Source organism: Hipposideros armiger, unplaced genomic scaffold (genome assembly GCF_001890085.2).
Source record: "Hipposideros armiger isolate ML-2016 unplaced genomic scaffold, ASM189008v1 scaffold_831, whole genome shotgun sequence".
NCBI lineage: Eukaryota > Metazoa > Chordata > Mammalia > Chiroptera > Hipposideridae > Hipposideros > Hipposideros armiger.
The window spans coordinates 384,377-409,594 of record NW_017732181.1 but is presented as its reverse complement, the minus strand read 5'-3'; the positions used below and the strand labels follow the sequence as shown (position 1 = coordinate 409,594).

Sequence of the window (25,218 nt, the reverse complement as noted above, 5' to 3'; positions counted from 1 at the left end):
AAGACACTATACATTTAAACGTAACATACAGGGTAAAGAAGAAAAAAAACGCTTAAAAAGAAAGAGAGAGGAAAAAGAAAACTTGCTACTGCAGTGCAGAAATCAACTCGCAGCATAAATAGGGATAATTTGTGACAACAAAAACATAAAAGGGGAGAGAGTAAAGGTCTGAACTGGCACAAGGGAATGGAGAAAGGAAGCATGCTGAAGAAAATGGAATACTCTAAATATGAAACTTTCTTTTACATAAACTTGGTAACTACTCAAGTAATTAGAAATAACTTAAATGTGCACTAATAGGAAGTGAGGTAAACAAATTACAATATAGTATACCCATGATAAGGAATACTATGCAGTCATGAGACTCAAGGTATTAGAGAGTACCTACTGTCATGGGGAAAGGTTTTCATATATTGTTAAATTGAAAATGTAGGTTGCAAAGCAAGATGTATAGTATGATTTGTTTTAAATATATAACATACATATTAGTATGGTTGTATGTGTTGCTAGTGGAGAAAAACATCCATAAGTCTATATAACAATGTGTTAATAGTTGTTTTAGCTGGATGATGGGATTATGCATGATTTTATCTTCTTTTTGTGCTTTTTTATATTTTGCAGAGTTTTTATAATAAATACTCATTACTTTTGTAGTTAGGGAAAAAAATAAATGATATTTAAAATAATCAACTCAGAAGTCAGAGGGCAGTAAGCCCCAGGGAGTCTCTGGGACATGAGAAGAGAATAAACATTGAGCTATTAAAAAAAAAATCTCTTATGACTCAGAGTGCTAGGATTCTGGCTTTCAGACTAACTCAAGCATGTAAATCTGATCCTGGTAACCCAGGGAGTAAAACCAAATATCTCTGATCAGTATGAAAACTTGATATGGTGGAATCTTAAAAGTGGTGTTACAGTATGGCCAGTTAGCTCAATGGGTTAGAGTGCAGTTCTCTTAACACCAAGGTGGCTGGTTCGATCCCCACATGGGCCACTGAGATGCGCCCTCCACATCTAGATTGAAACAACTACTTAACATGGAGCTAATGGGTCCTGGAGAAACACACCGTTCCCCAATAACAATTTTAAAGAATTTATAAAAAGAAAAGAAATGATCAGTCTTTAAAAAAATGGTGTTACAAATTTTCTAGGTTAAGTGAGTTGTTCTGCGTCTGGCGGAAAGATCCTGAGACTCAGTATAATCAATACACGGCAGAGGGAAGAATTTTCTAAAGAAGCTTTTCTGTGTTCCACATTGCACAGCGTCACCAGTTTATTTACAGAGAATTGAAGTGTCCCAAGTTTCTTAACAGTTCCCCCACCCCCTTCTCTGACAATGGTCTCTTCTTACCGGAATCTGTCTTTCAGGGGGAGGATTTTTTTCAGGAACCACTGTTTCAACGCAGGTGATCTTCTCAACATCTATTGAACCCTTCTTACTGCCTCTTCTCTGAGAAAGAGAATGAGGAAGAAAATGGAGAAAGATTAAGAGCGATTAAGCAACCAGATGGTTAGATTTTGTTATCTAATCATTCTACATAGTGAGGTGACACCCACACTCTATTATCAGGACCTGTCATTTTGAAAAATACAACTTCCAGATCTATTCGTCTAACCTTGTTAGACTACTAGTCTAACAAGCAAATACTATGTATTTGCTAGTATAGGGCAAATACTATGGAAGAGTGGATGACTGTGCCTCTTTATCATAAAAAATAAGAAAGCAATTTCCAAGTCTTAGGTTTCATTCTCAACAATCATTTAATGAGTGTTCACCAATGGCAGGATTCTACGGTAAGATTTGCCCCATGGCTTCTTAGTACTTTTGAATTTTTGTTCCACCATAGCAGTTCTAGGCTAGAAAACATTTTGCTGAGTTTGGAATGTACTTAGGTCCCTTTCACCTCCCTCCTCCAACCAAAAAGCCTCTACTTCTTCCCCAAGGAAGATCTGAGGTCAACTCCTTCATACTCAGGTTTCACAACAGAGAAACTTACCCCACGTTCAAAGTCATACTCATAGTAGGAAAGTTTGTGCATGGTCAAGAGAAAGAGGCGCTTCTTGAAGTTTAAAGGTGATGTTTTCTTTTTCTGCTGGGATCGCTTCAGAAAGATGCTCTCCAGTATCACTGCAGCCATAGCTTCTTCTTTCTGGAGCTCACTTATGCGCTGTTGATAATGAAAGTTCTTGACAACCCAGCACATTAATCCTCATCCCTCCTGTTTCCCCCTCAGCCTAGCCACCTAGTTTCAAATGGAACAGAAACATGCAAAGCTAACAAAGGACCTTCTTCCTACTTTGCCGTCCTCCTTCCACAGCCCCCATCTTTGTCAGTTTTCAGGTATAGTGGATACACATTGAATTGCGAGGACTGTTTCTACATTGTGAGCCCATATAAACTGAGTTCTTGTGCAAGGCAATGGAATGCTCTAGATGCCAAATGGCATGTACCTGTGTGCTTGGTAAAAATGTCTAGAGGCAAATACATACTAACCACCCTTTTATGATATGTGCAGAATCTGAGAACAGCAAAAGTCTCTGTGCAGCTGTTGACCCTGATATCCCCAGAAGGGATAATGCAGGTGCCAGAACTCCACTGAGGCAGATATTGGACTTTCGGTTCCCAGTTTCCTAGACAGTGAATGTAAGTTTTCAAACTTTGTCCCACTGGGGTCTGTAACCAAGGGGTCTAATAAGGATATGGAGGCTGCACCTGCAGTTATGGACGTGTACTAACTGACGCCCAACCGATTTAGCCCATCACCCACTGGCTGAGCTACAAAGGATGGAAGCTTTGTTCTAAAATTGAAAAACAATTTTTGGGAGGGAGTTGTTTTTGTTTTTTGGCTTTCTCCCACCTTTTTGCTTAGATTAATTCCTTTAAACAGCATCATGCAAAAGTGAAGCAACTGTCTTACTTTTATGGGTGTCGTCTCTGATCATTTATGAAAAGTAACTCGTTTGGTCTGTCCAAACTTACAGTACCCTAGAAAGATTAAGTTTAGGTAACTGATGTACAGAAAGGCAAAGAAAGTTACAAAAAATCACCATTGGTTTTTTTACTCATACAAAACACTTCATATCAACCAATCTTGTATAATTAATTCCAAACTTCATTAGAAAGATAAAGTGGAAATATAAATACTGTCACAAAAAAAAGTGCGCTAAATAACTACTGAAAAAAATTACCATTCCCCTTCAAGTTTTGCTTGGGGTGGGATTTGTTCTGGGGAAGGGGGATTTATATTTTTAAGCTAAACTCCTTATGCTTTTTGGTGGCACCAGGGAAGCAGAATAAATAAAGTCAGCAAGTTTTTTTCTACCTGTGAAGCACAGATTATTGCTCACACCAGGAAAACAAGGGAGTGGTTTTTATTAAAGCCTGAAGCTATCCATACCCATTATTTTGTTCTTTCCTGTGGTGTGAAAGGTTCTGTTAGCATACTGGGGAGACAAAAATCGGTTAAAGGAACACCAGGGATGTTCAGGATGATCCCCTATGTGGATGCCATTGTCTTGTGGTGGATGATTTCAATGGTTTGTAAATGGTCTATTGAGAAAAATTGGGCAAAAGAACAAACCTTTACCCACACAGCTCTCCTCCCTGGCCCCTGACTTAAATGGTCTCTCACAGGAGTGACAAACTGATCAGGGTTTACAACAAAGGAGAGTCCTTTCTAACATTCAGATTCAACTCAAACCCCAAAGAGATGTGTCCTAACATTAAAATTATTCATTTACCCAGAAGTAGTGGACACCAAGTAATGATGTTCTAGTCTCAGGAACTGCCAACTCATCGAGATCCTGTAATAATATCGCATAATATTGCATTTGTTCCTATGGTGAATTCCAATTAAGTATCTCATCACAGAGACTCAAATTACAGAAGACAAAATAAAACCTAAAGGAAATGAGTAGCATAACCAGCAAATTGGATTAGAGGCTACACAACAAACTACATCCAGTTGTGCTTCTTTTAGCGGAGTAAAGCACATCCAGCATTTTGCCTTTAGTTTTTTGGGTGTATTTTTTGTTTATTTTATTTTTTTAATTAGCTTCAGGTGTACAACACAGTGCAATAGTTATACTTTTTACCCCTCAAAGTGACAACCTCCCTCCCCTTATACACCACCCCACTCCCCACCCCATAACATACATAGCTATTACAATTCCATTGACTCCACTCCCACACTATACTCCATGTCCCATGACTACATATATATATATATATATATATATATATATATATATATTCAATTATAGTTGACATACAATATTATACAACATCAGCTTCAGGTGTACAATGCAGAATCTAAAAAACTGAATGAACGAGCAAAGTAAACAGAAATAGTCTCAGAGATACAGAGGAACAACTGATGGCTGCTAGATGGGAGGGGGTTGGGGATGAGGGAGAAGGAGAAGGGATTAGACAGCATCAATTGGTAACTACAATATTGCCTTTAGTTTTGCTGTGAACTCTTGGTGAATACACTCCTTGCTCAGACCCACCATCTGTTTCAGTTTTGGTATCTGCTCTTATTTCCTCTAAGACAGGTCTTTCTGGAAGCGGCCTTTGCTCTTTTTCATTTTTAGAACAAATCCAGTTTGTACAAGAGGAAGCCTTCCTCCCTTTCAAATGTCTGTGTTGGGGTAGGGCTTAGTGTTGGTCTAAGTATGAGGAAGTAAGCTTCTCACCAGCCATCGCCTCTGTGAGCAAGGGTTGAAATGGAGACCTCTATATCATTGAGCTGGAGGATTACTGGGATTTCCATGGCCTGTTTACCCCTTCTTTGACTGCTTTCCTCCCATTCCCTGTGATCCATTCCAGACACACACAGCCTGAAAATGTGGTAGTTCTTAGTCACCGCTGGTCCATCCAGGAATAATGTGAAAGAAGAGGTATCTTATCTTTACGTCTTCCTGAAGGTTGGTGTGTAATGGACACTCTGTGTTATAGGGCTCTGTTGCAGCTTCTTTGAGTCCTTATTGTAGCAGGTTCTGATATTTTTCTAACAATTTCTGCAGCCTACAGAGGTGATTTGACCACAAAAGATGCACCATGAAGACTGACCCTGCACCTCACTCAGGGAGTGGAAATGGAAGTGATATGAATGTTACCACACACACACACACACACACACACACACACACACACACACACACACTGTTCGTATAGAGAAAGAAAGAGGAGGAGGAAAAACAATAGAAGGACACAGAGCTCTTTGTTTAAAACATAGAATTTCAGCATTATAATATTCTCTTTATTAAACTACAAATGCAAGGATTTCCACCTGGGCACCTTTTGCATCCTCCCAGCTCCCTATGGAGCAGCAGAATTCAGAAAGAGGATGCTTACTAGTAAGAGTTCAGCCATCTTACAAACTGCACTATGCCAAGGAATTAATATAAATAGCACTTGCGGAATCAGTTAACTAAACCACCCTTTGTTCCTATCTTTAGTCATGCTGAAATAAAACACTATTAGGGACAACAACAGAGGACAATTCGGAAAACTTTATACCCTGCTTATGATTGGGAAGAGTTCAGGAGATGCTAGTTCGAAATAACCAGTCAGTCATAGTTCAAATAACTGCTTAGCCAGAATATCCAAGAAGCAGTGTTTCTCTTTATTTCTTTTTTAAAGCATTACTTAATTGCCCAGCAAGATTCTGGCCATTCCTTTTCTCCCCGGGGACATGGAAGGGAACTCCTGTTTTTCTCAGTGCAGTCTACATGTCAGGCATTTTATACATGTTATTTCATTTATTCCTCACAACAAACAGATGAGGAAAGTGATACCCGTGAAGATTATGTGATTGCCCAACCTCATCCATCTGGACTCCACAACCCTTGCTGTTTCTGTGGTACTTCATTGCCTCCCAGAGGGATTTTTTTTTTTTTGCTTTCAATGAGGTGTGATGCCATATACCTCAGCATCCTGTCATTTCCCATGGCTGTCATCAAACAGCGGTTGGGACAGATCTTCTTCATCTTCTAGGAACATTTGGCAAAAGAGGAAATGGTGGTAAGTACAGGGGATAAGAAAAGATCATGGAGCACTTTCCTCTGCAATATTTCTCCAAGCTGGAAAAAATGATTTGTCCTTGTTAACTGTCAACTGTACTTTTTCCCACATGAGGACTCTTCTCAGTCCCACCAGGGTTTCTTACATTTTCCTTTAAATCTTCCACAAGGAGATCCTAACTCGTGGATTCCTAGAGTTATTCGCTCTTTCCTTTTCAGGATTTTTCATTGTTGATGGGATAAAAGCTTAGAGTTAGGTGGATTGTTACTGCTTACTGTCAATGTAAAATTTCTATTGAACATACTTTCTTTTATATTATGAAATATTGCAAATAGCCAAAAGTACAGAGAATAACATTATACTCATGTACTCACTACTTAGCTCTATAGAGTCCTAACATTGTGACATAATTGCTTCTAGCATTTTTAGAAATACTATCCATAGAGTCAAAACCTTCTTGTGTCCTCCTCCATAATCAGTCCCCTCTCTCCTTAGAAGTCACCAGAATCTTGACTTTGGTGTTTGTCATTCCTAGGCATGTTTTTATGTTATTACTACATATGTAAGTATCCATAAAAGATAATTAGTATTGGTTTGTATATTTTATATTTTTATGTAAATGTTACATATTCTTCAGCAACTTGCTTTGTTTATCAATGTAATGTTTTAAGATTTATTTTGGTGACTCTATTTCATACATTTAATTCATTTTTATATGCATAAAGTATTTAATATATTGACTACATCACACTTTATCCATTCTCCTATTGATGAATATTGAGGTTGTTTATTTTCAATTATGAGCAGTGCGGCCATGAACATTCTTGTACATGTGACCATAGTTTTCCACTCTAAGAATGAATTCTCAGTTATTGAGACAAAGTGGCAAACCCAAGTCCAGCTTATCTGTTGGACTATACACTTCGTGTTATCTCTTGTTCCCTCCTCAGTTCTATTTTCCTGATATGTTACTAAGAAATCTGATAGATTGGGGGGGGGGTGATTGGCTATTCCAATTGGTTTGAGCATGGTGCTGATAACACCAAAGTTGCCGGTTCGATCCCCACATGGGCCACTGTGAGCTGTGCCCTCCTTAAAAGAGTCAACTATGCCATTGTAGCATGAAAGAAATGTGTAACCAATGACCACGGCTGTTCCCCAATAAAAAAAAAAGAAAAAGAAAAAAAGAAAAGAAATCTGATAGAATTATCAACTGTCTCTAATTAGAGTACAACTGATGGGCTAAATTTGGCCTATCAAAAATCTCTTCTCAGCCACAAGAAGCATCTCTCAGGTTCTGATTGAGATTTTGATTGAGAATTCCCTGGTCCTGGAAGCAGGAGAGAAGTCTTCTTTAAAACATCATAACCATAGCAACAAAGAAACTTAATTGCTCTTGTTAAGTTCCAAGAATCTCTATTCAGGCTCCAGTGAGACATACTTATTTGATGGTAAGCTTCAGGGTCAGTGCTACAGGTAAACCAATTTGTGGTGAAGACTTCCAGCCAAAATCAGTTTTCTGGCTGCATGCTAACCAGAGAAATTTTCATCTGTGCAGTGTAGTCATTTCCAAGAGGTCTTAGGGCTCTGGTTCTTTTTCAGTATTTCATGTTGTTAACATTTTACATTTTCTTCTGTGGTTCTGGAAACTTCTGGGACTCTCGGATTCATCATCTCTTCTACCCTGTACTGGAGACAGTAGATTCTGGCCAAGTGATGATGAGAGGAGAGCCAGATAACCAATCCTCAAGTTTACACTCAGCATCAGATTGGTGGTAATGTTACTTTCGACATTGTCCCTCTGTCCTGAGGGTGATTGCTGGGGTGTATAGCATTCATTCTGGACTTGTGTGCTTCTTTGTCTTTTTTTTCATTTTAGTTTTTTTTTCTCTGGTTTAAATATTTTATTTATTTTTTTCCTTCGATATCAAAATAACGTGTTCATTACAGAAAATGTTTCAATTACAGGAATATTAAAAAGAAAACATCAATTATAAGCTTATTATCCAGGAGCATTAATATTTGGGCATATTACCTTCCAGTTTTTTTCTGTATTTTTCTTATATTTAAGATCATATTGCACATACTATTTGTAGTTTGCTTATTTTCCTTTACATTACCTATCCATCCATTCATCCATCCATCCAGCACACTTTTCCCCCAAATATCTAAAGTTCTTGTTTAACATTACTTGTGATTATTTTCCCATGATATTATGATCTCTATATAAGCATCATTTACCAAGTCAAAAAGTATGTGCATTTTGCATTTTGAAACGTATTGATAAGATAGTTTCCATAAACATTATACCAACTTCACTCCAAACAGCAGTTTTTGAGAGTCTGGTTTCCCCATACTTTTATCCCTTTTCTGCTCCATTTCTAATCAATTTTTTACTGTTTCTATTGTAGACAAATTTGTTTTCTCATTGAGCCGGTGATATTGAACTCCAGTATATTCCAATGTCCACCTGGTCTACAATTTAACTTCTCTTGACTCTCTAAAATTTTGTTCTTCTAGAGATGAGCTAATAGTTCATTTCTTTTTCAGGGAGACAAGGCAGTGAGATGAGCTTCTCCTAGAGATTTGGTTGACCAAAATTAACCCTAAGTGCATTGGGTGATGGCTCTCAGAGAGTGATAAGGAAAGCCTGAGATTAAGGCTTTTGTGTTTCCAATGCTCTCTGAACACCCTCAGTCGGTGCACATGAACCTCTATAGAAACTGAAAGTCAAACGTGGCCCATTTGTTTCAGGGTCCTCAGAGGAGCTCTCTCTCCCCCTCCCCTGATGGCTTCATTTGCATAACCAAGCAGCTTTAGAGTGAATTAGGTCAAGGTTTGTCTCTAGCTTCTTGTTGAGCGCTACCGCACTGAAAATTCTAGCTCTCCCTGATTCCCAGGAGTTAGCAGTCAGATCTTTGCATCATTGGATGAAAAATAGCAGGTATCTGATGACTGTGGAGAACATCCAAACTGGTTTCCAAAAGCCGTATCTTCTTATACGTAAGTCACTTCCTGGTATAGGTCTAGTCCACTGAAAGGAAACACTATAGGAAATTTGCTCTAATGGAAATAGTAAATCAGAGTGATGATATTTTAAAATTGCACTGAGACCCTAGAAGTGGATGGAAAGTTGTACTAGTTCTCTCCACAAGGAGTTTACAAAGGATTCTAAACATACACAGCACCGACCATAAGCAACAGGAATTTGGACTTTAACACAGCAGGTAAGTTAAGTAGTCTGAATACAAAAGGGGTCAGAATAGAGCAGCTAGGGCTAGCCCTAAGGGATACTGTTTCTGTAAAATGCTTTAGGTTACATGAGTATTTGCATTTTGTGGTTCATTGGGAGGATGACATTGTTTTATCAAATTATTGAGGCTCCAGAGAGGTTGTAGCACCCTTGGTTCAAAGACTTGGCATGCAAAATGAGAGGAGCAGAACTAGCACGCAACTAATAGCACAGAGCACAACCCCTGAGCTGGTAGACCCCTGCCTCTGGGCTTTGCCTCTGGAAATAAATAGCAGGGGATAGAGACTTGGAGCTTGGAGAGCCAGATGGCTGGGAACCTAGACCAGGATTCCATTTGGAGGTCCAGCAACACATCCAAGGATTTCTTGGTCAGGGCCAGCGAATCCTTTTGTTCTAAATGCCACACCATTTGCTCTAGGCAGGCCCTCTGGAAACATTGGCAGGTCTTATGCAGAATAAAAATAATAGCAAACACTGAGATATTAGCACTTACTATTGCCAGGCCCTGTTTTAACTGCTTTACATATATTAACACACTTATTGCCCCCCCCCCAAATCCTATGGGGACGATACTAGTACTAGGCAAATAAGGGGAAGGGAAAAGCAAAAAGAGCAGGGGAAGAAAGGGACAAAAAAATGCAATGCAATTGAACAATTATTTATTAAGTGCTGACGGTGTTTCAGGGAATATGGTAATGAACAAAATAAAGGAGGGAATACAGAAAAAGGAGTATAGGCAGAGAAAGGAGGAGGAGGAGAAGGGGGGATGGAGAGGAGGAAAGGAGAGGAGAAATGATGAAGACAAGAGAAAAGAAAGCCATGCACATGGCAGGCCGGCAATGGTAATAGGAAAAACCTCAGGGGTTGGCCACACAGTCTGGGCTGAGGCTGAAGCTGCTTTTTTCTGGCCCGGTCTCTTACCCACTATTACCACGAGGCTAGTGCACACAATCCTTCCAACAAGACAGCTCTGATCCCCGTAGCACTGGCCTGATGCAGCCTGAGGCAGGTCGCCTAAACCCTGGTTTAGCAGGTACCTTTCCCCAGCTTTCAAAGGTCAACAGCCTATTGTGGCGTGTGAGCTTTCACCGTTTTCTCAGCCAATCTACCTCTTAGAATTTCTTCTTCGAAAGGCCTCAATGACACAAGTACACATTTGGGGTCTTCAAGCAACATTTGAACAAAGGGCTTATTTTTATCCTACTGCCACCAACGATATTACTTTTCAGCGAACTTTTGCACAGGTGCCCCTTTCCAACATTTGCTACCTGTTCAGAAGGTCGCCTCATGTCACTTTTTGTTCTTCCGGTTTCCCCCACAACCCTCCTCAGAAAGGACCCTAACAGCCTGTTCTGATCATCGGAGGGGACTGACAGGGGCCTTGTGCTGATGACACTCCCAGCCTCAGCCATCCTCCTCCATCGGCCCATCAGCCGACTATATGGCAGTAGCCATGACTTCTCTTTGGCCTTTGAGGGGTCCCACAAAAGATATTTGCTGCTGCTACCCAGCCCCTGCCGTGCCGCAGACCCACCTTAGTCCTGACTTAGTGCAGGTAGCTTCCCAGGTGCATTGAGAGGCCAGGACTTTGAAGGTGGGACTCGATCTCAGAAGACACTGGTCCTGGAGACATATTCTTACAGTCCAGAGAGGAAGGACGGTCTGAGCAAACCCCACCCTTTCAGCCACTCAGTTCCCTTTTTTTGTTTCCTGACTTAAACCAATGCCTTTTTTTTTCTTCTTCTCAGCAGCATGGTATCTGGTTCCCTGCTGCTGTCCCTACTCTACCCCCCTCCCCGGTTGTCCCTGCCCTTCATTTGCTTGGGACCTCTGACACTACTATCTTGAGTCTGCTCTGAAAGAACCCTTCTCAACATTACTGGAGCCACTGAGGCTCTAGATGGGGCTGGGTTGAGCAGACGGGTCATCAGGCTGACCTCCTCAAGGTAAAGGGAAAACATGCTTAAAGGATTGTGGGAATGGTCAGCAGAGGTAGTGCAGACTATCAGAAAGAGGAGAAATGCAGACCCTCCCCCCACACACACACAAAGACAAAAGAAAGGGATTAAAGAGGAAGAGAGCTTTTAGAGTCTCATGTCCTACAAGGCCAAGGAGACTCAGGGTCACACAGTTAAACTTGACAGTGAAGGATGGAGGGACCCCAAAGTACAGAGCCTGATAGAAGGAGAGACAAGACTTCCCCCTGCTGAGTCATTTTCTAAGAAAGCATTTTTTCAACAGATAAAAATGTCCAAATGTAAGCCCACAAAAGACTTGTGACCTTCCCTATTTTCTGTGGATGTTGATTTTCTCCATTAAACAACCTGCCTCAGAGATTAACTCCTAATTTACACTTTTCTGTTTTTTTTTTAAAGATTTTATTGGGGAATTGGGGGAGGGGCACAGAGTTGGAGATTTGGGGAAGGGGAACAGAAAGTTTATGTCCTTTTGTTCTTCAGTCTAGTTGTGGAGGACGTCGCTTCACTGGCCCATGTTGGTATTATCACTGTGCTCTTCCTGGGTGAGGCAGTTGCTCGCCAGCCATTGGACAGCCGCTCACGGCGGCTCATGGTGGCTCATGAAAGCGCACGCCAGCTGCCAGCCAGCCCCACTGCAGCCTAAGCCATTGCTGGCGACTCACGGCAGCCCAGCTCCAGGTTGAGCTGTCGTTCACCATCTTAGCGGTAGAGGGTGCAGTGTCACTGGCCTACATGTGGGATCTGAACCTGGGGCCCTGCTGCTCAGAGCTGGCACCCCAAGCAACTCTTAACCAACGCACCACTCGGCCAGCCCTGCACTTTTCTCATTAATCCTGTAAAGCAATAAACCAGACTAGGTGTGTTAGTTACAGCCTGAATGTTTCCTCAGCCACCTCTGCTATGTTCCAGCAATAATCTTCTCCCCAAGGATTATCCTAGGAAATTCAGCTAGTCCTGGCTGCAGACAGGATGGCAGCAGAGCCCCTGGTGACCGATATGCTTGCCCACCTTGACACATCAGGCACTGCCATGTTTACTTGCCCCAGGCACTATATTCTAATGTAGAAACAGATCACAGATTCCACTAGAAGTCCATAAGAATTTTTAAGGCAACAGGACTTTAAAAAAAACATCTGTAGAATGGTAGAGTGGTTAATCCTCACATCTGCACAAGATAGACATGTGGCAAGTGTTGCATGATCTTCCTATTTTATTGATAATTTATAGCCTTCCAACTAGTCACCCCTGAAGAGCGGCTCCAGTCACCTGCCTGAGTTGGTTACAGACATTTGTCTTTACTCCCCTTTTCTTCAGTCAGATTCTATTTGTTGTCACATGCCCTGTCCCTTCTTAAGGTGCATCTTGGGGTGGAGACTGGGAATTGATGGGCATACACTGGGGAGTCTGGACAAGGGAGAGCAGGGCAAGGGAAAGGGGAATGTAAACCTGGGTGCTTCTTTACCTTCTGCCCATGAGCACTCCCTTAACTCACTTCACTAGATGGACAGAGGGACTGCACCCAAATAGTGCAAATAAATGGCCTAGTGTCACCTCAAGAGATTCCCAGTGTAATGTAAGATTCTGGGCTTGGTGCTACCTTGTTCAACATTTTTATTAATGACCTTAGAGGAAGCTATAGAAAGTAGCCTAGCTAATCAGTGAACAGCGCAAGGCTGTTGTGAGCTAGATGGGATGACATAACCAGAGCAAACAGTTTCCCAAAAGATCTTGATCACCTGGTGTGATAAGCCAAAGTCAACAAAATGTATTTTATGAGGGCTTAGGGTCACATCCCATAATTGGGCACAGACACTGAACTTCAAATGACTCCAAGTGAAAGTGAGGTAGTGGTAGCACTTGTGGAAATGGTTCAGAGGTTTTTGCTGATAGTAATAAAAAGAAATGTCATGTAAGTAATGTGGCTGCCAGAAAATACAAAGTGATATTAGATTTCCTTGCAGAAGTTAAATATCTAGACATAGGTACATGAACAGGCCACTTGCTCTGCAGGACCAGGCTATATCTAGAGTCCTGTGTTCACTTCTGATTGCCTCACCCTAGGGGAAATTAATGAGCAGGAGCATGTCCAAAACAGAGGCCAGGATTGATGAAGGGAATCGAAACCAAAGCCATGTCATATGAGATGTCATAGGAAGAACTAAGGTTGGTTAGACGAAGAGAGGCCATGTTAACTATCTTCATAGTTCCATGTTACTAACATCTAAAACCTCTAGAAACTCCTCAAAGGCCAGTGAGACTGCCTAAGAGCTTGGAGAGAAGAAAATTCTGTGAGGCTACAGGCTAGTTGTTTGGCAAAGAAACTTTCAAGAAAAGTAACAAGTCCTGGTAATGTTTTTATTATCTCATTCCCAGAGACTATCCAACAAAAAGGGGATGATCAGAGAGTCAGCTCAGGACCCATGGGTGTTCCTGGAGGATTATGCAAACAGGAGACCCCAGGGTCTTATTGTTCCTTGGCCCTTAATCCATTGGCAGCTCCTCCTGCACCCCTGCCCAATTATCTCTTCTTATTCTCCTCTACCTCGAAAATGCCCCTAATTCCCTTGTGTGATGTTGTGGTTAAATTCAAGGCTGTGGTGTTAGACTACCTGGGATCAAATTTCAGCTCCACAAAATAACCATCTGTGTGACTTTGGGTAAGCAAATTTAATGCCTCTTGTGCCTCAGTTTCTTAATCTGTTAAATACTAATAATGGTATGCACTGCCAGGGTTGTTAGGATTAAAAGACATAGTATATAAGGTGGTTAGGAAAATGCCTCGCATATAATGAGTTTTCAATAATTATTGCCTATTATAATTACCAGGCCACGATTGTATCTTGTATAATGGTAAGACAACCCAGGCTCTGGATTTAGATCACCTGTGTATGTATACTGGCTCCACTAAATACTATCAATATTGGGCAATTTTTAAAAACAACTTGCAGCCTCAATTTCCTCTTCTGTAAAATAGGAATAATGGTACCACCTATCTCCTGGAATTACTGTGAGAATTTTATGAGTCAATCCATTTTAAGTGCTCAGTATCCTGAGGTCTTTCTCTGCTGGACTCTTTTGAAACCTAGCACATGCCTTCTGTCAGGTGTCAACGAAAGAACGTCCAAACATATAGAAAAGTTTTATAAGAGTTTATTTGAGCCAAAATTTTGAGGACATGCCCAGAAACAAAATCTCAACAGATTGAGAAAACGCTCTGGAGAATGGCACTTTTGCATTTCCTTTTATGCATTTAGAATCAAAGGGGAAAACGTAAGGGAGACACATGAAACCTATTGGTGGTAGATTAAAGAAACGTAAGGGAGATACATGAAATCTATTGATGCTATATTAAAGAGGCAGGAGAAAGCAAAATGGGAAAATGTCTAGGACTGGATAAAAAGCAAAATGAAGAAACACATACTTCTTTTTTATTGGTGGGTACAGGATAGTTAATTAACCCTTACAGCACATAGAGATGGTATGCAGGGAACAAGATAACAATGAAGGTTTCTGTGGTCTCATGCTCTGGTGGTGGGTCTTGTGCTCTGGTGCCTGCTGTTGTGCCTTTGAGGGGTCTAGAAAAGAAAACTACTCAGGCATTTCAGAACGATGTTATCCTAGATGCATAAGAACGATGGACAGGGCTCACTTAAGCTGAAGATTGACCTTTACTGAGGAAGCTATAGGCCTGGGAAATGACTACCTGCTGTGACCTGCCCAGTTAGGAACTTTTATATTCAGACCTTTCTGTGTGGTTACTTTTGATCACCGCGTTTGTAAGGACTAGCATGCAGGACTCCCCTGAACTTGTCACGTTTAGTATTTGGCTCCTTTTTAATTCATACAGGTATACAGGGAAGGGAAGCGCTGCTGGATACTTCCTATGTCTTGATCTGATTGCAGCAGCTGAACAATTTCATCCTCATTTTTCAGAACCTAGAGCAGCCAACTAGCTCCCTCAACAAAAAAGAGCTGCTTTAATGCTGATCATTGTTCCTTTTTTACAAAGTAGTTTGTAATTATACATTATGAGCATAATTATTTGATTAGTGTGTCCAAAACAGAATAGGCATTCAATAAGCATTTGTTGAATGGGCAACTGGCTATGTGATAGATGAACTAGAGCAGCGGTTCTCAACCTGTGGGTCGCAACCCCTTTGGGGGTCAAATGACCCTTTCACAGGGGTCGCCTAAGACCATCGGAAAACAAAAAGATACTTACATGACGATTCATAACAGTAGCAAAATTACAGTTCTAGAGTAGCAACGAAAATAATTTTATGGTTGGGGGGTCACCACAACATGAAGAACTGTATTACGGGGTCACGGCATTAGGAAGGTTGAGAACCGCTGAACTATAGCATTGGCTCCCTCCAAGTCTTCAGTGAACCAGCAGTTTCTGCAAACGATGTTCCCAGTGTCCTTGAGGTAAACAGGAATGGAATATGCAGGTGGAGGGTCCCTCCACTTGACTCTAGTCCTGCCTTCCATTGGGGATGGGAAGAGGGTGGCCAGAGGGTCTGCAAGAGCACTGCTTCCTTCACTTAATACTGCACTGAATCAGCGTCTGCCAAAAGTGATGAAGTGAGGAAAAGTCGCAAAGCTTAGGGGTAAGGAGGAAGTCCAAGAGAATGGACCAGCTTCAGCAGAGCCCTTCCTTAAGCTCCTGTCCGCGGCTCCAAATAGAGTCCTCTCAGCCGCCAGAGGGCGCTGCGCACAGAGCCTTAGACTCTATGGTCGCACGTACTGACTCCCATGAAAAAGGGCGACCAGGAACCTCCTACATACTTCCGTTTCTGGCCCAGCCTCTTTTTTTCCGCGCGGATAGCACTCTCGCGAACATGGTAGGTCTTGGGGTGGGGTTAAGGTACCATCCAGTTTAATCTTTCCTCCCCCGGTCAATGGTGCCATCGGGATGGGTCCGGACCCCTGTGTAGATTTCGTTGTACCAGAGAAACCCGGTGTTGATGGGCTCGACCCTGAAGGGACCGGGCTTTGGGGCCCGGAATTGAAGTGATGGGATCAAAGAGGTAGACTTAGCGGGTGGTGGTGTGGATATGCTCTTAACACTTTAGGTCTCGTGGGACGCAGCTGTACTTGAAGCACATAGGGCTGGAGCACTTAGCGTTGTGTCTTAGCGAGGATTTTGAGAGTCGAGTCCTCGTGGGCTGCCCTAGCATCAGCTGGGTCGGAGTTGTGCCATTGGCGTCTGATAACACTGCACGTTCTGAATCGTATATTTACTAGGTGAACGTTCCTAAAACCCGCCGGACTTTCTGTAAGAAGTGTGGCAAGCACCAGCCCCACAAAGTGACACAGTACAAGAAGGGCAAGGATTCTCTGTATGCACAGGGTAAGACTACGTGATTAGGTTTGAATGTGGCATTTGTGTGGTATATAGGAGCTCAGACGCCCCCATCCCACCTCTTGGGCATTGCTATTTCTTTTTCACGTGGCTGTTGTGATACTTTTGTTCTCCCAGGGAAGCGGCGTTATGACAGGAAGCAGAGTGGTTATGGTGGGCAGACTAAGCCAATTTTCCGCAAAAAGGTGAGCACTAATTACTATTAGACATGCTTCCCACTGACTGATAAAGACCTTGCATTTGTTGCTAGCCAACACCTACGATAAAGGTATATTGTTTTCATAGTTTCAGCGAAGTTATCTCAGTCACCTGCAGTGACATACCTAGTAGGCAGTGGAGCTGGGAGTGCAACCCTGGTCTGACTGTAGTCTACAATACTGCCCCATCGCAGTATTTTATATTTTTTGTCCTTTCCTTTTTGAAGAGGCAAATATCAAGTTAAGGAATGTGCCCTGCCTTTCTAAGGACTGAAGTTTGGGAACACCAGTAAATCCTTTTCTTTGCTCTGTTCCTCTCTCCTCATATCCTAAGGAATCCTCAGCTCTTGCAGTAAGAATTGTTCTTATTTTCTCAGCTCAGCCTGCAATCAGCCTTCTACTTCTCATGAAGTCATAAAGCTCTTTAAAATGGCCAGTTAGGCCTCCTACTGGCGGCCTGAACTCTGTCATTCTCGGGCCAAATGTGTTTGTTTTTATCCCCTGGTGATTTGGCTACCCCTTAAAGTACACAGTGCCCAGAACAGGACCACAGAATTTCTTTAGGCACTTTGCTCTGTTAGCCTGGTTCCAGAAGGTATCAAGTAATGACTTTAGTATTCATTTAGGTGCAATAAATGATTTGATCTCAAAGTTATAAAAGGAATGCTTGCTTGCCTTTTCACATTCAGGTACTTCTGGCTGGGTTTTGGATTTTTTGAGAACTGCGAACTAGCAGCAGAATTCTGACTATAGGAGCAGGCTTAAAAAGTTGAGAATTCATGGGGCATGTACCTTGTGTTAAAATAATAGTTTGAATACACACATTCTAGATGTAATTGTAGGTAGTCTCAGAATTGGTAGGTCTTAAGTAACAATTGTTAACCCTATTTAATGAATTCCGAAAGTTGTTTATTCATATGCATGGAGTTGGATGACCCATTTTTGGTTGTGGAATACTTAATTATGTACAGCTGCTGAAGGCCACAAGTTCAAGGTGGTGTGATGAGTGCCTATTTGATAAGCCCTTTAGGATGTTTGTGAATGGAGTGCTGGATGACAGATAACCTGCCACCTTTGCTATTACATTCTCTCTTAAATGCTCTGGTTTTCACATTTGTTTTCTCCCTATAGCCAAAGACAAATTGTCACAACTGTCATTTGCAAAGCTTTGCTTTAAGTAGTATTAACCCAACAGTCATTTTTTAAGCGCTTTTCTGCAGTGATTTATGAAGGGTTTGACTTAATGTTTTTTCCAGGCTAAAACTACAAAGAAGATTGTCCTGAGACTTGAATGTGTTGAGCCTAACTGCAGATCCAAGAGGATGCTGGCCATTAAGAGATGCAAGCATTTTGAACTGGGAGGAGATAAGAAGAGAAAGGTACATAATTTCTGGTGGAAGGTGCAATCTTTTCTATATAGCTTTATTTGGAGAGGTGAACATTTCTGCCCACTCACTTATTGTGGCATCAGGATCAAGGGCAAGCCTGAAAAGAACTTGATCCATAGCTGAGGGTGTGAGGTTTTTGGTGTTGGGTTTGGCATGAATAGGAAAGGGAGCATAAGGACTTACCTTTAATAAAAGATGGTGATCCCTTTAGGAATAGACACTGTTCTTGATGGAGTAGAGGTTCTTTGCAAAATACAACAATTCATTTTTTTCCCTTTCTGTTACAGGGCCAAGTGATCCAGTTCTAAGCTTCATATTTTTATCATGAAGACAATAAAATTTTGATATGTTTGCTTCATGTGATTGGTCTTTTTAGGAGGGACATAAATGTGTCATAATAAAATTTCCCTTGGGAAATTTTTGCCTGATGGTTCTGGGTACTTAACTCATTTTGGATTGAATCTGGTTGAAATCAGATCAGATGTGATGGTCTAGTTTGACATGAATCACTTGGGGCTTCAGGGGATCCCTTTTGGTGTTAAGATGCAAGCGTTACTGGTTTTTGTGGGATGTATGTAAGTAGAGACCTGAAACTCATCAACAGGGTGAGCTCAGTAAAAGTTATATCCATAGAGACTATTATGAAGTTTAGCAGTGTAAATTTCTCACCTTTGCTAACTTTAGTCATTGAATGAGGAATTCTGGCCCCGTTCTCTAGGCAGAGCATAGTCTTCAGACATTCTCATACCACCTAAGCATTTTGACATGCCCCCTCTTAAGTTAAACATAAATTCTTTACATGTTGAAATAACTGCAAAGGATATAATTTCTAGTGAATTAAAATCCCCAATGAAATTTAGCAGGGATATCTCCATTTTTTAAAATGCCTAAGATTCACATGCCTTTCCTCTGTATATTATCGTATACTTCATTCTTAACTGATTTCAGATCTTCATACTTGCATGGCAAAATGATGGCAAAGCAAATGTGCTACACATTTTTGTAAGTGGAAATGCATCTCAATGAGATGGAACAGTTTGCTTCCACATTTGTGTATCCGTGGATGACTAAGTCTGGGTTTACCCATTTCATTTCCATTTTTATCAACTGGCAATGCTTAGTCTTCCACCTTTATTAAAAATAATTGGTAATCACCCGACAGGCAAAGGAATGGTTACAACATATACTTTGTATTTTGAGTGAGCGTTTTGTGCCCTGTTTCTGTAGTAAAATGTTATTCAAGGAAATAAAGGACAGCTGAAGTGGGGTAGTCAGTTTGGCAACAAAATAAAATTCTTAAGGAAGCTTTTTTTTATGTAGTCTGGCTGTCTAGCCGAAGCAAAACAGTGCCTGTGGGATTTATTCGAGTTTTTAAACATGAAGTCCATTCATAGAACCCAAGCTTTTTCTTCTTAGGGAGGAGCTCTGTGATATGGCAGGCAGGATTACAGGCCACTCCTTGACCCAGGGAAGCAATATTCATGGTGAAAGAATGAGGCCCACCTATCTCCTGCAGGCTTACTATAGCCACAGCCCAGGCTAAGTCCGAGAGAGGGCGTTCCCACACTTCAATGTTGTCTTCCTGAAAAGTAAGCCAAGAAAATAGGTGTGATAGCTTGGTAGCTAGCAAGAAAATGCTTTGTGACAGTTTTATAATGATCACTTCCAGGGAAAATTTAAATTATCCTGTAGCATGATTTGGAAATGATTCTGGCAAAAAGCCTCATTATATCCAGCTTAAAAAATATATTCTCAAAAGATCAGTGCATATCCTTAATATGTTAACAGATTTAGGTTCAAGACAAACTTGATACTTGGGTATAAAGCCACCTTAAAATACACACCCAAAATAAACATTTAGATGAATTGTAGACTAGAAGGCAGGGGAAACATGTTCCTGGCCAATTCCTATTTTCTCCCATAGAACATTATTTACTATACCTTTCTAAGGAGGTACCCTTGCTTCCCCAAGGGGTCCTGGTTGATTGCAATTACATCCTTATTCTGAAGGAGGGCTTTGGCATGAGGGCTGATGTGTCGGAGGTCATTGGACATGAATAATGGAGCTGCCATGATAGCCCAGAGGGCCATCTGAGTTATCTGCTGATCCCAGCTGAGGCCAAAGTTGCCAATCACTAACTGGGATAAAGAATGAAGTTAGAAGTCAAATGAGAGAAGACAAAAACATTCTTAAAGTTGCCCAGACACAAGTCACTTTCCAGGGCACCCTGCTCTGAGTACTCTTATCACATAAAGCTTACTCCCAGGAATTTTCCAATTTACCTTGAATGTCAGGTAGGAAACAGGCCCACTGCAGGGGTTTGAACAAGGCAGGCTCGGGTTCTTACCATATCTGGGTCATTCCAACCCCCTGGTCCCGCGGCACTAACAATTGTCTTCTGGTTAAAAGATGCCCAGTTCAAGATACTCTTTACACTTTGCCAAGAATCATAAACGTCCCCAGTATTTCTCCAGTGATTGCAGTACTGTCGGATTTCTGTGTAATTGGGCTGTGAAAACAGAGATAGCTTCTGTTTACTTTCTACTGACATTCCTCATGAGATGAAAATAGTCAACTTTAAATGAGGCACTTGTAGCCTTCTCTTCAGGTTATAGCTTAAAGGTCTCCATGAGGAGAGCTAAATCCTTATAATGGAATTTCATTGTAAGAAGTTTGCTTCGGAAGTAGACAATATAACTTAAAATTACTTAAAATGGCTTTAACACCATGTGGGAAATTTACCAAACAGTAATTAGGAATTGGGATTATGGTGGATTACATCTTTTTTTTCACACTTTGCTGTACTTTCAAACTTCTAAAATGAACATGTATTACTTTTATAATCAGAAATAAATAATAAGTAAAAATAACAGCTGCAAAATTACATAGAACTCATCAAGCATATGATAAGGCAATCAATCCTAGGCACATAATTTGTTAATGGAATGAATAAAAGTCTAAATATCCAAGGCTTAAGATGTTGAGAAAGAGGTGAAGAGTATTTTACAGAGATTAGAATAACGGATTCATTCTATAAATAATTATTCAACACTTACCAGATGCTAGGGATATAGTGATACAATCAGACAAGGTCCCTGCCCTCCTGGAGCTTACATTCTAGTGGGGGAGACAGACAATAAGCCAGTCAACACATAATTCCATATAGTGCTAAACTGAACAGGTTAATGTGATAAAGAATGAATGGTCAGAGGGCTATATTTTAGAGTAGAGAAGACCCATCAGTATGTGGCATTTGGTCCGAGACCTCACTGCTAAGGAGATGAGAAATCTTGGGGAAGAACGTACGAGGCAGAAAAAAAGCAAGTATAAAGGCTCTGAGGCAGCAATAAGCTTGGAGTGTTTAAAGGACAAAAAGAACAGCAGTCAGCGAGGGAAAGACTAATGGGAAATAAGGTTGGAGAGGCAGGTCAGGGCCAGATCAGTGGAGTCTAATTTTATTTCAAGTACAATGGGAAACTAGTTAAGGGTTTTAAGCAGGGGAGTGATATGATTCCATTTCCATTTTAACAAGAAGACGCTGGTACTTCTTGGAAAATGGATGGGGGTAGGAAAGAGTAGAAGTAGAGAGATTAGGCCGTTGGGAGAAGCCTGGGTGGGAAATGATGGTGGCTTGAAAGACCAGGGTGGATGCAACAGAGATGGAAAGAAATGGGTTGATTCAGGATATATTTCGTAGTTGGAACTGAAAGGATTGCTGGTGGATAGGTTGTGAAATGTGAGAGGAAAGGAAAACTCAAAGATGACCGACTTCCCAAGTAGTGGTAGCTAAGACTCCAATTCCAGCAGTGGGGATGGTGAGAAGGGGCTGGATTCCTGGGAGTGATGGTACGATGAGGCTGTTAATGTAAGGTTGGACTTTGAAGGAGACCCTTATCCTGAAAATTTATCAGCAAGGCTCTATTGGATTCTGGGCTCACTAGCTCACCTTACGGAAGGGCCACATATAAAGGGGCCACTCACAGGAGTACACAATGCTTCTGCCAGTCTTGTTCAGGGCCAAGGACATGTGCTTATAACCTGTATGAGAAAACAATGGGTAAAATAAGGGAAGGCAGGGAATTTCCAGCTGGGGCTCTATAGTTTAAAAAGAGGCTGCCTGGAAGGGCCACATTTATATTTTAAACCAGCAGCAGGGACAGGTAGCTGTTGTGTGCTGAAATTGTGTCTAATATCTCCCAGACTGCTGGAAGGATGTAGTATGGCCTGGTGCATATATTAAGGAAAGGCAGAAATGAAGATGCTCCTTTTTCTGTGACTGTTTGACATTCTGGATGCTTTCCCAAGTGGTGTTATGGAGAACTGTAATTACTATTTGTCATTAGCTCAGAGTCCTCTTGAATTAAAAGTGCACTCTATTAGCCGTGGTTAGGCAAGCATGGATTTTACATTGCATGAATGAATGAGTGCATGGACAAACTGAAAGAAGACAAGAGGTAGGAGCTCTGGCACATTGAGAATGATTATTTCCAGTATTGTGACTGGGTTCTTAAAATAGGAACTTTAGTCCTGTGGATGCTCAGTTACCTGGCCTCCAAGTTCTCTTTGTTCATGGCTACATCCCTTGAATGAAACATACCATCTGCTAACTGTTCCACACTGTCACAGTAACAACCATCAAATTTTAGCAGATCTACTCCCCAGTTGGCAAAGGTCTCAGCATCAATGTCATAGTGTCCAAAACTCCCAGGATAGCCTGCACAGGTTTTTTTCCCGACATCTGCATAAATCCCTAGCTTCAATCCTTTGCTATGGACCTGAAATGAGAGGAAAGAATAACCACAATAGAAGGGCAGTCATGAAGTAGAAAGAGAGAGCCACTCCAGGCTGTCGGCAGAAATACCTACACTTCACCAGGTATCAGGGGCTTTTCTTTTTTCCCCGAAATTATCCAGATGTGTTTGTTGGAAGACAAGGAGAAAATTCTACAGTTCTGCTGAGTTCAAATTACATATGTAAGCTATGGCATAAAACTGAAGAGAAAGCTACCGTATTTGCCGGCGTATAAGACGATTTTTTGGCCCTGAAATATATGCCTCCAAGTGGGGGGTCGTCTTATACGCCAGGTACACTTCAGATAGACTGCCCATAGTGCTTACCCCGTGCCATAGTGGCCTCCCGATGCCCGCCCACTTCATTCCACATACCGTTCAGGCATCAGCAGCGCTGCTGGGTGTATGCTCGGCTGTTATGCGATTTTGCTGTTATGCGATTTTACCACACTCGCAAAATCGCACACAGCCGACCATATAACAAACTCTGTATTTTGAGTGGAAATGTTAGGGGGTCGTCTTATACGCCGAGTCGTCTTATACGCCGGCAAATACGGTATCAGCCACTCTAATCTTCCTCTGATGGGAACCTAAAAGTTACCTTTCCAGGGCAATTTATCTGGACAATGACTCTCTCCTTGACCAAACCTAGGGTCCTTTGAGCCCTCTTCTCAAGTATAGGCCTCAATGTTGGCCTTCGGTGTTCAGTTTTAGCAAGAATCCTGCTAAGTCATCCCCTTACCCTTGATATGTGATCAAGTTCCTTGTCTCCCACCCTGATATCTAAGTCTGTGGCCTGCCTTTTGCAAGAATCCCCCTCCTCTTCATGTCTCCTCTTAGTAAGTTTCCATCCACTAACCCTTCTCTACCTGCTTCTTGGCTAGAAATCCCCACTCATCTTTGTTATATTCAGAATTGAGCTCGGCTCCTTCCTCTACTGCAAAAGTGCTGAATAAAATCTGTCTTCATCGTCTTTCACTAATGTCTGGCTCTATTACTCTTTAACAACCTCCTGAATATATTCCTCCTGTCTTCTAAAACTCTAGTTTACAGTACAATTACAATACTGCTCAAAGCTTATATGAAAATACATGCACATATATGCTAAGAGCCAAGTTCCTTTTTCCTTCTAGAGAATTCAGCCACTACCGCAAAAAGAGAAGTCCAAGATGGGCCTCAAGAATTATTGCAAAACATGTATCTGCTGATGGGATGAAAATTCCACCTGCTACACCTGACAAGTCAATGTTCAGATAATGGCAGCTATTTTACTTTTTAAGCGTTTCTGAACAAGCTTCCATACAGAAATGTTTATAGTCTCCTGAATGAAAAATAAAATTATCTATAAACTCACATAATTAGCTAGGTGGTGGATCCCACTAGGAAAGCGTGTAGGGTCTGCCTGAAGTCTGCCTTTTGAATCTCTTTGGGGAGCCATCCAACAGTCATCAATGCAAAGGTACTCATACCCTACTTCCTTCCAGCCCTCTGAGTCCATGAGATCTGCCATCTGCATAAAGAGGTTCTCACTGAAAGAGAAATTCCAAGAATCATTACAATCCATTAAACAAATGCTTGGGTACCTGCTTTGTTAGGCATCTTGGGGTTTCACAATTTTTTCAACCCAGTAATAGTTGGGTAGTAATCACAACCAACTCAAGGTAAAATGGACTGGGCCCTTTTTCTTCTCCTTCCCCTCCCCTCTTAATATTTCTACCCTAAGAACCCTGAACAATTAAGATAGGAATGAGAAATACATAAAATTGAAAAGGCTATTAGAAAACTAAGAAGAAACTTGAGTGAAGTCTGAAAGTACAAAGTTAACATAATTAACAGCTTCCGTAGATGTCAACAATAACCTAGTTGGAGAAAAAGATACCATTGACAAGAACAATCAAAACAGCAACAGGAAAACCTAAAATACCTAGAGACAAATTTAAGATACGTTCAGGGCCCATATGAATAAAACTATGATGTTCCCAAATGATTTGAATAAATGAAGAGCCATTATTTTGTTCTTGGATAAGAAAACTCAATATTAAAAAGAAGCTAATCAGTATGGAGGTATCTAAAAAAACTGGAAATGGAACTACCTTATGACCCAGTAATTCCACTCTTAGGTATTTATCCAGAAAAACCCAAGACATTAATTTGAAAAAATATATGCACCCCTATGTTCATTGCGGCGCTATTCACAATAGCCAAGACTTGGAAACAACC

General features: G+C 41.3%; 3 protein-coding genes across 5 annotated transcripts in view; 1 reads left to right on the top strand and 2 right to left on the bottom strand.

The window, feature by feature from the left end:
- The window catches only part of BTK (Bruton tyrosine kinase), a 32,170-nt gene extending 21,197 nt beyond the window's left edge, over positions 1-10,973 (bottom strand). The window contains exons 1-3 of the mRNA XM_019629192.1: positions 10,813-10,973; positions 1,998-2,168; positions 1,352-1,450 (exon numbers count right to left, since the gene is read on the bottom strand). Of these exons, the coding sequence (XP_019484737.1) occupies positions 1,352-1,450; positions 1,998-2,138 (240 nt within the window). The 5' untranslated portion in view covers positions 2,139-2,168; positions 10,813-10,973. The remainder of the gene's footprint in view (positions 1-1,351; positions 1,451-1,997; positions 2,169-10,812) is intronic.
- Positions 10,974-15,873: 4,900 nt separating this feature from the next.
- RPL36A (ribosomal protein L36a) lies at positions 15,874-18,568 on the top strand. Its single transcript, XM_019629236.1, has 5 exons — positions 15,874-16,101; positions 16,505-16,610; positions 16,740-16,807; positions 18,076-18,198; positions 18,495-18,568. Exons 1-5 carry the CDS (start codon positions 15,889-15,891, stop codon positions 18,513-18,515), a joined length of 531 nt encoding a protein of 176 aa, XP_019484781.1. The 5' UTR covers positions 15,874-15,888; the 3' UTR covers positions 18,516-18,568.
- A 751-nt stretch (positions 18,569-19,319) lies between these two features.
- GLA (galactosidase alpha) overlaps positions 19,320-25,218 on the bottom strand; it is a 9,421-nt gene continuing 3,522 nt past the window's right edge. For 2 of the 3 annotated variants that reach the window (XM_019629232.1, XM_019629234.1), the window contains 6 exons: positions 24,353-24,527; positions 22,806-22,983; positions 22,155-22,246; positions 20,556-20,717; positions 20,149-20,346; positions 19,320-19,789 (listed from right to left, as the gene is read on the bottom strand). In XM_019629232.1, the coding sequence (XP_019484777.1) occupies positions 19,520-19,789; positions 20,149-20,346; positions 20,556-20,717; positions 22,155-22,246; positions 22,806-22,983; positions 24,353-24,527 (1,075 nt within the window). In that variant the 3' untranslated portion in view covers positions 19,320-19,519. The remainder of the gene's footprint in view (positions 19,790-20,148; positions 20,347-20,555; positions 20,718-22,154; positions 22,247-22,805; positions 22,984-24,352; positions 24,528-25,218) is intronic. The other variant, XM_019629233.1, reaches the window with a different exon arrangement.

Coding starts and splice junctions, on each gene's coding strand:
- RPL36A (XM_019629236.1), top strand. CDS start 15,889: ATGGACCAGCTTCAGCAGAGCCCTTCCTTAAGCTCCTGTCCGCGGCTC. Junction 16,102..16,504: donor ATAGCACTCTCGCGAACATG/GTAGGTCTTGGG, acceptor TATATTTACTAG/GTGAACGTTCCTAAAACCCG. Junction 16,808..18,075: donor AGCCAATTTTCCGCAAAAAG/GTGAGCACTAAT, acceptor TGTTTTTTCCAG/GCTAAAACTACAAAGAAGAT.